General features: G+C 32.8%; 1 protein-coding gene across 6 annotated transcripts in view; it reads left to right on the top strand.

Annotated features, from left to right (window-relative positions):
• NBEAL1 (neurobeachin like 1) overlaps positions 1 to 7,254 on the top strand; it is a 209,765-nt gene extending 202,511 nt beyond the window's left edge. For all 6 annotated transcript variants that reach the window (XM_074191603.1, XM_074191606.1, XM_074191605.1 and 3 more), the window contains one exon: positions 4,362 to 7,254. In XM_074191603.1, the coding sequence (XP_074047704.1) occupies positions 4,362 to 4,463 (102 nt within the window). In that variant the 3' untranslated portion in view covers positions 4,464 to 7,254. The remainder of the gene's footprint in view (positions 1 to 4,361) is intronic.
• The last annotated feature ends 7,740 nt before the right edge of the window (positions 7,255 to 14,994 follow it).

Below are 14,994 nucleotides of genomic sequence, written 5' to 3'. Positions count from 1 at the left end.
TAAGTAAAAGTTTCAAGGTAAAAAGGAATTTATTAATTTATAGCACCTAAAAATTTCACTCAGTAAGTTAAAATTTAATATATTTATACATACATACATACATATATATTTATAGCTCATAAATATCATTCAGGACATCCAATTAAGAGCTATAAAAATTATAACTACTAATTTCTATAGTTTTATTTTATAATTTAAAAATATTCTAGATAGAAAGATGAGATCTTATTCTATAAAATTAGGATTTATCTTTACTTTGCATAATTTAAAAGATCAATGCTCCTCTATGTTTTGGGGCACAATATTACAGTGTATATGTAATGGCACAGTATATATATAATTGGCATGGTATTGCAGTATATATAATTGGCTCTTTATAGTAAATCTGAGGCACTGACATCTGCTTCCTAAGCTCTTTCTTTCTCTCCTAATGGTCCTCAGAAAGACTCCCTCTCTCCATTTGGTAAATACAAGTAGAGGTGGATATGCTGAAGGTCATTCAACCTGGCTGGCTTTTTGAGCTTGGTATTTGCATTGGTCAGAGTGATGGACCAGGAAATAAGCATTTCCATAGTGCCTTCTTCTGCACCAGACCCTGTGCAAAGCCATTTAGAAATATTGTCTCATTTGATCTTCATGAAAATCCTGTGAAGTAGGTGCTATGGTTATCCCCATTTTACAATTAGGGAAACTGAGACAGAAAGAGATTAAATAACTTGCCAAGGATTACACCAGTTGCAAGTATCTGACACTAGCTTTGAACTCAAATTTTCCAGACTTCCAGACTATCTGCTATACTACCTCACTGCTTTAAATAGAATAGGGATGATTCAGGTGCCATATTTAACATTTTATATAATACTTTATGCAAAATGCTTTAATTTACTTTATAACCTGAACATTTATAGTATAAATTAGGGGTAAAGAATAGGAAATAGGTTTTTAGTTTTTTTAGGTCAGTTTATTCACTACTGGGTAGTTTTACTTTATTTTATAATTTGCTTTGATAACAGGATCCTTAAAAGTAAGTAAATAATTTCTAATAATCTTTAATAGTGAGCATCTGGAATCCTTTATTTTCCATTTTATTTTTAAATTTATTTTTAATTATAAACAAGCACAAATATTTCTGTATGTAAAAAAGAAAAGAGGGTTACATATGAAACCATGAATCTCTCTTATATACAGCTTGGTTGTATCTGAGTATATAATAAATTTAACTTAGCACTATCACTGTACTGCTTGTCTTGTTTTTCCTTCTGAACTTTTTTCTTCCACATATTTCTTTTTCCTTTTGGCATCACTATCACTGTTTCTCCACTCTTCTCCATAAATTCACTTCTCCCATCCCCAAAAAGCTATCTCCTATAACAAATAGACATAGTCAAACAAACAGATAAACACATTTCAGCCATGTTTGAAAATATCTATCTTACTCTGTTATGTCTGACAAGAGTGGGAATCATGATTCATTGTATTTTCGAATTATGATTAGTCATTGTGTTGCTTAGAGTTCTTAAGTCTTTCAAAGTTGCATTTTCTTAGTGTTGTAGATATTATATAAAACAAGGTCATAGTTATTATATAAATTTTTTTTTCTGCTCACCTCATTCTGCATTAGTTCATGAGTCCTCCTAAGATTCTATATTTTATTTTAGTAATTTCTGAGGGTAAAATATATTTCATTATATTCATATATCATAATTCTTGAGCCATTATCCAGGTGAGATCTACCTATTTTGTTTCCAGTGTTTTGCTGCAATAAAATGGCTTGTTATGAATATTTTCCTATAAATGTATCTTTTCCTTCTTTCTTTAGGTTTGCTTGTTCTAGAATGGCCAATTTAGCTAATTTTTGTGGGGGAGGGGTGGATAGTTCCAAACTAATTTTTCTCCTTAAAGACTCTATCTTGCTATGTCCATTACTGATTAAAATTTGTGATTTAGTCAGATGTGTTTAAATTTATTTATTCATGTGTGTGTGTGTATGTTTGTATAATTTGGTTCTCATGTAGTATTTCCTGAGAGCTAACATATCTAACTTTTCTAAAAATTACACTCAGGTCTCTTTTATTTGCTAGATTATGGCTAGATTTGTCTAGGTTAAGGGGAGACACTGGCATCCCCATAGTTTTCTGTTTCTCCCTGTAATTCAACTAACTTTTCCCTTAACTTGCCTAGATACTTTGCCCTTTGGTGCCTTTAGTAGTTTCACTGCTTTTCTCAGTTAATCTTTTCTGTTGTTCTGTACAAGGCACAAGTACCCGGCATGGCAAATACAAATACAAGCAAAAAATACAGTCCCTAACCTCATGGTATTCTTTTTTTTTTTAATTTTTTTTTAAATTTAAGGCAATGGGGTTAATTGATTTGCCCAAGGTCACACAGCTAGGCAATTATTAAGTGTTTGAGGCTGCATTTGAACTCAGATCCTCCAGACTCCAGGGCCAGTACTCTATCCACTGTGGTGCCTATCTGCCCCCAAGGTATTTTTAAAAAGGGAAACCAGTATGTAAATGGGGACTGGAAAGTGAGGGCTGGGGTACCCCCCAGGGTCCTGAGTGACTTCAAAAGAGAAGGGCAATTTGGAAAAATCTGGAGAGTCAGGAGTAGGCTCATGGAGGCCCGTGAAAATGTTCATGTTTAATGATTTAAGTTTACATCAGAAGATGGGTTGAATAAAAGGATTTCTTTTTACTAGAGAACATTTGAGTAGTTGTCTTACATTTAAGTCAACTCCCTCTTTCCAAACATTCTACTTGAATCTTGGAAGGTAATTGCATCATTTTAAATATAATACATTTTGTGATGATAGTAACATAATTTTTGGGTTAATGAATATTTATTTTAAAAGATAGATTTCTATTTACCTTCATTTAACTATGTACCAGTGATATAGACCTTCATGTGAGTATTGTTAACCCTTCCCCTTCCTCCTTCCCCCCAAAATTTACAGATCCATGAGACAAGAGTTTCAACTGGATATATTACCACCCCTACACTAAGTACCAAGGCATTCTTATTCCAGATAGAAGCTTGCATATTTATGAGTTGCTGCAGGGGTGGGGAGGAGTACAGGGCAATCCCCTCCCAAATGGGAGTAGCATGGGATAAGAAAGAGAGCTTTAGGAGAGAAGGAATTATTCTCCTCATAAAGGGAAGGAAAGACAGGAATAAGTTGGAAAAGGGTCATTCTTTCCCCTTAGGAACTGCTAGACTATGAAAATATGAAGGTCTGCTTATCTGCAAGGGTTCCAGCTGCATAAACATTTTCTCACTCTAGTGTAGACTGCCTATGACTGTCTTGTAGCTGGTATGAACTTCCAGATCACCCAGGGAGTCTAGCTAGGGGGGGAAAATAATCAATAATGTCAGCTGGGGGGGGGTTGGGGGTTCACCCTTGACTTGTTCAGGGCCTCCTGCATATCCTGGGTCTAGTATAGCAATTCATGAAGAAAGGTTGAGTTGACTTCAGCACAATAGTATGAATACATTCAAAAACCATCAAAATAGGGGCGGCTAGGTGGCATAGTGGATAAGGCACTGGCCCTGGAGTCAGGGGTACCTGGGTTCAAATCCGGTCTCATACACTTAATAATTACCTAGCTGTGTGGCCTTGGGCAAGCCACTTAACCCCATTTGCCTTGCAAAAAAAAAACAAACCTAAAAAAAATCATCAAAATACATTTCATTCCATAACTGCAAAGCAAAAGCAAATCAGTAACTTATAGCATAATCACCATGGTTTATATTCCTGCTAGCCATTGAAAATGAATCCTATTCTCCTTCCTTTTTTTCAGTGTAAAACACTCCTAAGAGTATTCATAACTTTAATTTCTAAATTTTGTATTGTAAAATAGTATTTTTTCTAGAATTTTTATTCAGGAAGAATGCTCATATGTAAATATCGATTTTTTTAAAGACAAAAACAGTATGTTATCATCTTCTTTTTACCTCTGTGAATGATTTTAAATACTATTCCAGATAAAAGATAATCAAAAGGAAAAAAAGTCACAATGTGGAAAATTTAGACATGGGGGCATAGATGAGTGGGCACCAAAGTAAATGTGTTAGGAAGAAATTCATTATTGATTCATTCATGAATTATTGAGAGAATTGTCAAATATAAGAATGTGATCATTTTTCATAACAAGATTATTCAATGTTTTTAACTTTGTGGAAAAAGAGATAGTGAATATAGTTCATACTTTTATTGATATATCAAGCAAAAGTTATGAGATAACTATACTAAAACAGTAGTATTTGTTTCCAAATTTTCCAAAATCATCACCTTATATGAAAGTTTAACCCTATACCTTTTAAAATAACTTTTCATACTTTCTCTGAATTATTTTTAACAGATGCGTACAGGTCAGCTCTCCCGAAAGTTATGGGGATCCAGCAAACGGCTCAGCCAGATTTCAGCTGGAGAGACAGAATATAACACTCAACATTCTAAGTGATTATTGCTTACAGCTGCTACCATTGATCACCAAAACTTGATTTATTTTTTTGTCACTTTAACTAAATCTTTCAATTTTATGATATCTCAACATTTTTTAATTCTGAAAATCAATGGTAAATTATAGAATTTTTTGTATTTGTACTATATTTACAAAGGTACGGAATCTTCATCATTTAAAAAATTATTTGTTTAGTCCCAATGAATTAAATGGTATTAATGTACTTTTTAATTCTGCACCCAATTTGAGAAAAATACAAGGGATTAGACTTAGTACTCATTCTGTAATCTGTTGTTTATAGTCTGTAAACCACTGTATAGTCCAGATTTTTACTTCTCAGAAAAAGTAAGATAAAAATCAAAGAAAATGAGACTTATTTATTTTGGTTATATTTATCATTTTAAACAGTACAGGATAAGGTACTTAACTATATAAAAAGCTTATTATAGAATATTGGAGAAAGATGGCCTTTTACATAAGCCCTTCTTTTTAAGTTGACTATTTAAGCAACTGAATTTTCTTTTCTGGAGTTCTTACTGAATTTGAGAATTCTTCAAGTCTGTTTGTTGCACTGCTGCTGGATATTCCAAAGTCATTTGTAGTTAAAGTACAAGTTTGTGATAAACCAAAAAAATTATAGAAATGGTTGCATAACCCTCTTTCAAAACGATGTCTAAGAAATTCCTCAGATGTAACTTTATCTTAAAATAATAAAGGCCAGGGGAAAGTAGAGGGTCAAGAGGTATAGCTTTATCCTTTTGATTTATAAGTAGTTGAATAATTTAAACAGAATTTAGTAAACTTGAATACTGTATCCAGTTTTGATAGTTAGATCCTTTGAAATGCTTTTGGAACATCATAATTCTTTGTCTGCATGATTTTATATTGTGTTGGTTTTATTCCTTCTGAACTTTTATGTATTAAGTAAATTATTTTCCTGAAGTTGCTAGAGTCAGCAATTATGTCCCAAGTTGAAATTGTATCGTATTTTTACCTTCCTTTTATGTGATTCATGTGTTAATTTGAAAACTGTATTACCATTTAAAAAGTAGTCATTGAGACATTGTTCTTTTAAAAATATATAAATTTCCAACTCCTGGTTGTAAAAACTAGTTGGTTTAGATTGATGTAAATAATTCCCATTTATTCTGGTTAAATGCTGATAGTTGAAGCATTTATTGTTCAAGATTAACAGGAAAGGACTAATTTTATTTTAAAAGTAAATGATATTGTTAAGCAAAACATCCTTATAAAACATCTTCATACCTCTAATGTAATAAATTGAATTCACAACTCTTTGAAACATTAATTTTCCATGATATTCCACAAGATATAGTTTTTTCTACTTGATTTAATTAGGTCTGTAGGTACAATTGTGTTTATTTAAAGTTTTATTGATATCTTCTGTTTTTATATTGCAGTTTTCTTCTGATTAAATCTTTTCATCCTCAAATAACTTGACTAATTCAGAAAGCATTTAGTATTGATCTCTTTATAACTTTATTGGTTGGTGAGAAATTTTAAATAAAAGAGTCTATGTCATGTAAGTTTTTCAATAGATAAGATATAATAAGGAGGATTTGGTGTTAAGGAACATTAGAAAAGGTGTGTGTATGTGTGACTTATCTAAGTTCAAAATTTAAAAATTAAATACAAGATAAAGAAAACATTTAAAAAGGCTATTACAATGCAAATAATTTGATGTCTTAAGGATGTATACAAGGATGTACAAGGATGATAGTCCATGTGTCCAGTAGAGCAATTATGAATTTAAAATCATATGACAGGCAAATAATTATGTAGTCTTGAACAGAAATCACCAGATAATCACTGTTTTGTTTTAGTTTTTATAAAATAATTTCATTCAATTTAATATAATTTTTATTGCTAAAATTAATAATCAGATAACAGATAAAGTATGGATATCTGTTTATATATATATTTTAGTTTTTCTATTTTTGAGATTTTATCAGGTGGGATCAATGTGATTATGTTTCTAAAAGGACTGAAAAAAATTTTAATTTGTCTAATCCAAGTGAAATTAGAATTTTTGTTTGAGATTTTTTTCTTAAGATTTGCACAGAAAGATTCAGATGGGGTCATTTTTTATTTATTCAGAAATATGCAAAATTGAGTACTGGATAACATTTTAATTGGAAGTAACACCTATACAAAATGCCATGTGAGTATATCATTGAAATTTACTGGTATGTTTTCATGTACTTTAAAAATTGTCATATTGTTCTCATTTTCTAAATGGAGAAACAATTAATTTTCCTGAGGGTTTCTATTGTTTAGAGAGCATATATATTTTTGTCGTAAATTAGCTAAAGAGTTTGGTCTTAATGGGAATTAAATAGTGAAGTCTAATTGTTTTACTAGATAATTGTAACAATAGGATGCAAGGTTTTTTTTTGGGGGGGGGGATCTAATTTCTACCAGTTTTCAAAAAAAGTATAAAATGCACTAAGAAACAAAGAAAAGTTACCATCTCCAAGTTTCAAGATAAGACCTTTTTTGTATAAATTATTTTGGAATTCTAGAAGAATCCAGAAAAATAGAATTAAGAAATTTTCTTGATACATTAATAAATATAGTAGTAAAGTAATATATACATTTGTTAGCCAACATAAAACACAAGGAAAAATAATGGATAAAACCCAAGAGAAGTAATATAAACATTTTGGACTTCATGTAAAACTTTCTTCTATATTTTCTTCTTTTTTAAATTTATTTTTTGGTTTATTTATTTTATATTACTACAATAATCTTGTTGTAAGAATAAACATAACCCCCCTTCCCCTCCAAGAAGATGAGAAAACCCAAGAATAGTGAGAGGGAAAAAAAAATGTACCTGACTCTGTGTTAAGATTCCAATGGTTCTGTCTCAGGGGTGAGTTGCCTTCTTTATCATAATTCTACCAGAGAACTTGCTTCAGTGTTTTTCCCACAGATGCTATTACTACCTGTATTTCTCTCCACTCTATTCCTCCCCACTCTCATTTATTCTATTCTCTCTGTCCTTTCATCCTGTTCCTGTCCCTCTCTTCTATCACCTATTCCCCCTTCCCTCCCCCCATTCCCTCTTATCCCATCCCTTTCTTCTCATTTTTCTCTAGGGTAAGATAGATTTCTATGCCCTATTAAGTGTGTATGCTATTTCCTCTGAGCCATTTCTGATGAGAATGAAGGCTCACTCATTCTGCCCCTTGCTTTCTCCTGTTCCACTCCATTGAAAAAGCTTTTTCTTGATTCTTATCTGAAATATCTTAGCCTCTTCTTCCTCTCCTTTCTCTACCTCCCAGTATTTTCCTTTATCACCCATTGACTCCATCTTTTTTACTATATTATATCATTATATTCTGCTCCTTCCTGTGCCCTATACATGCTCCTTCTAACAGCTCTTATAAATGAGAATGTTCATATCAGTTATCAATATCTTCTTCCCATGCAGGAATACAAACAGTTCAACATCATTAAATTCCTCATAGTTAGTCCTTCTCATCGACCTCCTCTGTGGTTCACCCGAGTCTTGTACTTGGAGATCAAACTTTCTGTTCAGCTCTGGTTGTTTCAGTAGGAAAGTTTGAAAGTCCCCTGTTCATTGAAAGTCCATCTGTTCCCCTGAAAGAGGATGTTCAGTTTTGCTGGGTAGTTGATTCTTGGTAGTAAACCAAGATCTTTTGCCTTCCAGATTATCATATTCCAATCCCTAAAAGTCTTTAATGTAGATGCTGCCAGATCCTGTGTAATCCTGACTATAGCACAATACTTGAATTGTTTGTTTCTGGCAGCTTTTAGTATTTTCTCTTTGATTTGGGAGTTTTGGAATTTGGCTATAATATTCCTGGAAGTTTTTCTTTGGGGATCTCAGGACAATTTTGCTGTATTATTTCTTGAAAAATGAAGTCTAGGCTCTTCTCCTGGCTTTCAGATAGCCCAATAATTTTTAAATTATTTCTCCTAGATTGTTTTCAAGGTTGGTTGTTTTTCTAATGAGATATTTCACATTTTCTTCTAATTTTTGACTTCTTTGAAAAAGTTTTATTTCTTCCTGATTTCTCACAAAGTCATCAGCTTTCTTTATTTCCATTCTGCATTTGAAGGAGTTATTTTCTTCAGAGAGCTTTTTTTTATCTCTTTTTCCAGCTGGCCAATTATGCTTTTTAAGGCATTCTTCTTCTCATTTGCCTTTTGTTTTGCTTTTATCCATTTGACCTGAACTGGTTTTTAATATATTATTTTCTTCATTATTTTTTGTATTTCTTTCACCAAGCTGCTGATTTGGTTTTCATGATTTGCATCATTCATTTCTCCTCCCAATTTTTCCTCCACCTCCCTTAATTGCTTTTCAAAGTAGGTTGTTTTTTTTTAAGTTTTTGCAAGGCAAATGGGGTTAAGTGGCTTGCCGAAGGCCACACAGCTAGGTAATTAAGTGTCTGAGACTTAAAAGTAGTTTTTGAGCTCATCCATAGCCTAAGCCCATTTTCTATTTCTCTTAGAGGCTTTGGATACAGAAGCTTCGAATTTGTCATCTTCTGACTCTTCCATAGGACCTAAGCAATTTTCTATAGTCAGATTCATTTTCTTTTGTTTGCTCATTTCCTCAGCCTAAGACTAATTTACAGCAATTCCAAGGCTTTGGGGGTTTTTTTGGGACACCGCACTGGGACCTTTAGTCCTCCAAGGTCTTATATTCTCTTGCCTGTGCTTTGATATGTAGATGACCACAGGTGCTTCCCTCTGCCTTGGAGCTGTGAGGAGGGTCCCTCTTCAGCTTAGTATAGAAGCCCAAACTGCAATCTGGATCTGAGTGTAGGCAAACAGCAGAGTCCTGCCCCAGGGAGAGCAGAGAGATTTCTCTCCCCTGACCCCCTCACCGTCTGTGGGCTGTGCTCTAGAGATGCAGGCTGGTTTTCCCATTCCCACTACAGGTTCTCACCACAGGGCTGCCCTGAAGCCAGGGCTCCTCACTCTACACTCACTCTGGTGCAGCAGAATTCTCTCACTGCCCCTTTCACGCTGTTCTGGGTGATCCCTGGGCTGTGCTGCACAGCACTGGGGCCACAGCTTTTTTTCCAACCCCCGATCCCAGTGAAACACACCTTTCCCACAGAACTTCTAGGTTATCTTAGACTAAGAAATTATATCACTCAGTCTTTCTGTAGGTTCTGTCCCTCTAAATTTTGGCTAGAGTAATAATTTGATGGCTTTAGTAGTTTTTGGGGGAAGGAGTTTCTGGGAATGCTGCTTTCACACTGCCATCTTGGCTCCACCCCCCCTCTTCTACATTATATTATGGAAGAAGCCCATCTCATTAGGTATGTGATTCCAGGTGCATCATATTTCCTTTCTTTACTTCCATTATTCATGTAAAATAAGCAATCTAGATCTTTTCTGGCTTTAAAATTCAAAAGCTATTAACAATCACTTAAGGAATAGAATCAGAAGTAGGATTTGCAGTGAGTATTTATAAAATCTAAAATATTTCTATTTTAAAGACTTTTTGCCATTTAAAAAGTTTCCTTTATAATTCTGATAGAAGTAACCTGATTAGTGAATACAAAGGATGACCCAGGTTCAGATTCCACCACTGACGCTTAATACTTGTGTAGCCATGGCCATCTTCCCCTCTCTCAGTCTCTAGTGATGGAAGATTTTTTTTTACTACAGGATGATGCAATAACTGTGATTACATTTTGATATTGGACTTATGTCAGGATTGAAACTTTCTAAAAATAGTTTTGCTTTAATACTTTCAACCTTTCAACAAATATTGTACTGTCATTTGTTTATCTAAAATGGGGGAATTGGGGCAGGCACAAAATGAAAAGGGCAAATAGGATGAGAATTAAGGGTGGGAGGTAGAAAATGAAAAACAAATTTCTGTTTTAATGAGAAATAGAGATCATATGAAATATGAAGTATATTTAAATCTGAAAAGAAAATGCATGTAAACTCATTTTCATGTAAAACTGAAATTGCTCTCTTCTCTACTAGTAATCTGGGTTCAGTTTATGATTTTTTTAAATCTTCATTTCATATATAGCCTTGATTACTTAGCTATCTTATGAATATTCACTTATGATATGAAAGAAATTATAAGTTATAAAATGTTATCCTTACAAAAAGAAGTTATCCTTGAAATCATCAAAGTATGCTTTCTGTAATAATGCCAGATTTCTTTAGTAGGGAATATTTCTATTTGGAAATTATCTTTCACAGTGGATAGAGCACCAGCCCTGGAGTTAGGAGATCCTGAGTTCAAATTTGGCCATAGACATATAATAATTACCTAGCTGTGTGACCTTGGTCAAGTCATTTAACCTTGCTGCCTTGCCAAATAAAAAAAGGAAATTATCTTTGAAAGTACATTGAAGGGGGCAGCTAGGTGGCGTAGTGGAGTCAGGAGTATTTGGGTTCAAATCCAGTCTCAGACACTTAATGATTAACTAGCAATGTGACCTTGGGCAAGCCACTTAACCCCATTTGCCTTGCAAAAACCTAAAAAAAAAAAGTACATTGAAAAATTAAATCTATACCATTAATTAGTTTGGAGAGCCTATTATAGATTTGTATCCTTATTTCCCCAAGCATACCCCCTCCCAGCTTTCAATCAAATTCTTATTTGGGGGGCATTTAGGTGGCACAGTGGATAGAGCACCTGTCCTGGAGTCAGGAGTACCTGAGTTCAAGTCCAGCCTCAGACACTTAATAATTACCTAGCTGTGTGGCCTTGGGAAAGCCGCTTAAACCCCATTGCCTTGCAAAAAAACCCCAAAATTCTTATTTGGTCACATCTTCTTTTCTTTCAAGTGAATGTAAGTCCAGAACTAATTTTCGCTGTTATGTAGAATATATATCATTTCTATAAATTAATTTGAATACAAATGTCATCTAACAAGTGCAGACTAGGTGACTTTAGACAAGTCATTTATACTCCCATTAGTTTCTTATCCATAAAATGATATGGTAGACTTATCAGAATTCTAAAGTTGCTTGTAGTTCTATAACCCTTTGACTTTTCTTTGAATAATATATAAAACCATGTGTCAAGGTATATGCTCTATGAAGATTTTTTTCCCCAGGAATGTATTTTTTTCTGATGAAACTAGTGTATTTACCCTTAGTAAAAATTTAAGAAAGATCTTCTTGGAGTAGGTTTTATCTTTTTAAAAATTTGATTTGGAAAGAGGCAAAATCCTTTTGTCAGCTATTGTAGCTCATATAATATGAATCTTAGTAATCCATTTAAAATCTTTTGTCTTTCTTTCTTGAAGATAACACTTCAAATAGCTAAAAATAAAAAGGCAAAGTATTATTTGCCATTGCTAGTACTTTGAAATCAATAGAATGATTAATATTTTGTAATGTTAAGGGGTAGCAGCATTCTACATTTCAAGTAAAAATATTTTCTTGCCTCACCATTTTATATTCAACTTCAGGTTATTTTTCTTGCTTTTTAACTAAAAATTGGTCAAGCACAATTTCATCATACTTTTGAAGACCACAGCATACAATCCATTTATTAAAGGAAATAATGGTATCCTGAAAAATGTATTAACATATACACATTAGTCCTAAATCAGAAAATTAATTCCACTCATAGCCTCATTTTACTTTTAAAAATAAAGGACATAGTTAATATTAATATTTCACCAGTTCTACATACCATCTATTTGTGAAGTGTTATCTTAGGTAAAGTGTTTCTTTAATAATAGAAAAAACTCATGGTTATGCCAAATAGCTCTCCTTCCCTCCTCCCTTTCTTATTTTGTAACAAGGGAAAAAACCTTAAGAGATTAGGAAATATTTCTTAGTTTCTTTTTCTTTCCTTTTATATGTATCCCTAGTACCTCAAACAGGCTCTTAGTAGGTGCCTGTGGATTCTCTCAGGATGGCTTTTAGAATAGGGGATGAAGGAAGAAAGGAAAAGGGATATATTGGAAAATGAAAGTGATCCAAAATCAAATGACAGAAATTAAAAGATAAAAATATTTTAAAGAGGTAACCAAAAAACAATCCTCATTTACAGATGATCAGGTACTCCTGGTGATTAACTTAGATTAGAAATAAAACTTACTCATATCCTAAGCTGAACTTGAAGAGTTCTGTGTTTATATACGTGTGTGTGTGCATGTGCTTTCTACATGCAATAGAAAAGGGCTTAGATTTCTTAAGACATATAGCCAAAATATATTACATATCCTAGAAAATTATCCTGAGGAAACAGAAAGAAAATAGTATATACTATAGTATCTTTGTCTTTTTAAAAAACCCAAAAGCTAATCTCAAAAATTCAGAAGAAAAAAATTAAGCTTCTAACACTTCTGAACATTTGCTTTTGATTTTTAAAGTGCCTTCCCTAGGAATTCCCATTTTATGTTCTCATGTAGAATTCACAGTTACATATTTTTAAAGTATATATTTCAGCTAATCTTGGCTATGGATATCACTTAGATTATAGTCTTTGTTCTTCCAGTATCTGACAGAGGCACTTAATACTCATTGAATTGAACTGAATCTAATTCAAACTCTTCATTTTATGAATGAGAAAGCTAAGATCCATGTTGTTAGCAGCAGGGCCTCTGACTCCATATTCAATTAACTCTCTTGTTTAGTACAAGTAGTGTTTCTTATTAGAAACTAGAAAATATCATTTCGATGCATTTGAGGAAAAAAAATTCATGTCTACTCATTTTTAGTTTCATTCACCATTTTTTAATTTGACCTTTAAAAAATAACAGGAAAGAGTTAGAAATTGGACCTGTGATTTAGTTGGTCTGGAGAACTCTCAGTTGTAAAAATTGTCTGACTGCTATTTCTCAAAAAAAAAAACTTTTTCTTTACACACACACACACACACACACACCAGTAAGTCTTCGATATGATTTCATTTGCAACTTACAAGTATTACCCACATGTCAGTATTTGAACTTATACATTCTGATTTCTTTTGATGATCATGTTAGGTTCTTTCTAAGTCAGTTTGCAATAAGTGATTCCTTTGGCTAAGATGCTTAAGTATATCTCAGAAGAACAGGAAATCAATTTTTTTAGTCCCCTAATACTTAGGGATTGGAGACTGTAACTTTGTTCCTCACTGTATTTTTTAACAACTTCAAAATTATGGCACATTAACTACATAGAAATCTCATTGCCTAAATTCTCCTTGTTCCATTTTATCCACTTCAGTATTTGCTAGAAAAACAATTCTTGAGTCCTCACGGCAGCATCTCCTCTGCAGTTCCAACCAGAGGCAGGAGGATCTGTGCTTCTCCCTTCCTCTACAATCTCCTTTTATAGATTTGGGGCAATAAAAGATTAGCAAAAATCTTATCAGGACATAACCTTTCATTTTTTTGACTTCTTTCTCTGCTGTGGGAATAAAGTGATAAAAGTTTAAAGGTGGTGCAGCTCATTTCTCAGTTTTTTGTGAAGCTTTCATTACATTTTCAGGAGGTGATTTTAGTCTTCCAGGCAATGATACCATGCACATATGTAATATTACACATGTTCTTTGACTTTAATTACAGAACTGTATTTAAAGGAAAAATGACTTTTTTGTCCAGCATCTTGGAAATTTGCTTAATATGCTAAAAAAACTAAAGAATTTAAAAGTCATATAATTTTAAAATGTGCCTCAAAATTTGATTAGTTACTTTACACTAGAAAAATAGGCCAGTAAGCCTTAGAACATTCTTCATTGTGCAGTTGTGACAATGGATTTTTTTTCCTATGCCAAAAACAAACAAAAACGCCTTCAAAGTCAAGTAAGTCCTAACTGGGATGATGAGTATCACTAATTTTGGTTATTCTTTCAATTGTAATGAAGTTGCTATTAGGTGCAATATATTCTTTCCTTGTGCTTTTAAAGTTGTACATGGTGTATTTTTTTTGTTAAATCAAGTGCATTTTAATTATTTTAAATGTTTGTATATGAGCTGATATTTGATTTATTTCTGTACAGCATGATTGAAGATGGTCTAAAAATTTTTGCACTTTTTTAGTCTCTTGAAAATTTTTAATAAGTTTCTAAGAATGTACTTATTTTGTATATATAATGTTAAAATTAGCTTTGTATATATAATATACATACACATGTACATTTAGATATAAAATGGGTTTGAATCAAATAAAAAAAAAACAACTGGGTGTTCTTTTCCTGGTGTTTGAGTGGATATCTGCCATGAATGTTGGTACATTTAGGATCATGGTTACATTGATATTTATTAAAAAAGAACTTAATTCTGTTTGGAAGTTTATGCAAAGTTTCTTATGTGCCCTCATTCTACTAATGAACAAAACAAGCAGTATCTTTTTCCCAATGCCCACAGGTATGTTAACTTTGGTTTTAAATCTTTTTTTGTCTACTAAAAAAGATAGGGAAATGTTGTAATAGAATTTATTTTTAAGTTACTTCTCTAAAACCAAATAGTCATAGCTAAAAAAAACTCCTATTGCCAAATAGCACATGGGAGCATGAGGGGGAGGGGGGAAAGCAATCTTAAGTTAAAGTTAAATCAGGTTC

The sequence above is a fragment of the Macrotis lagotis genome, chromosome 6, assembly GCF_037893015.1.
Source record: "Macrotis lagotis isolate mMagLag1 chromosome 6, bilby.v1.9.chrom.fasta, whole genome shotgun sequence".
NCBI classification, from domain to species: Eukaryota; Metazoa; Chordata; class Mammalia; order Peramelemorphia; family Peramelidae; genus Macrotis; species Macrotis lagotis.
The sequence above is the reverse complement of the archived record's forward strand: the minus strand, read 5'-3'. Positions and strand labels throughout refer to the sequence as shown.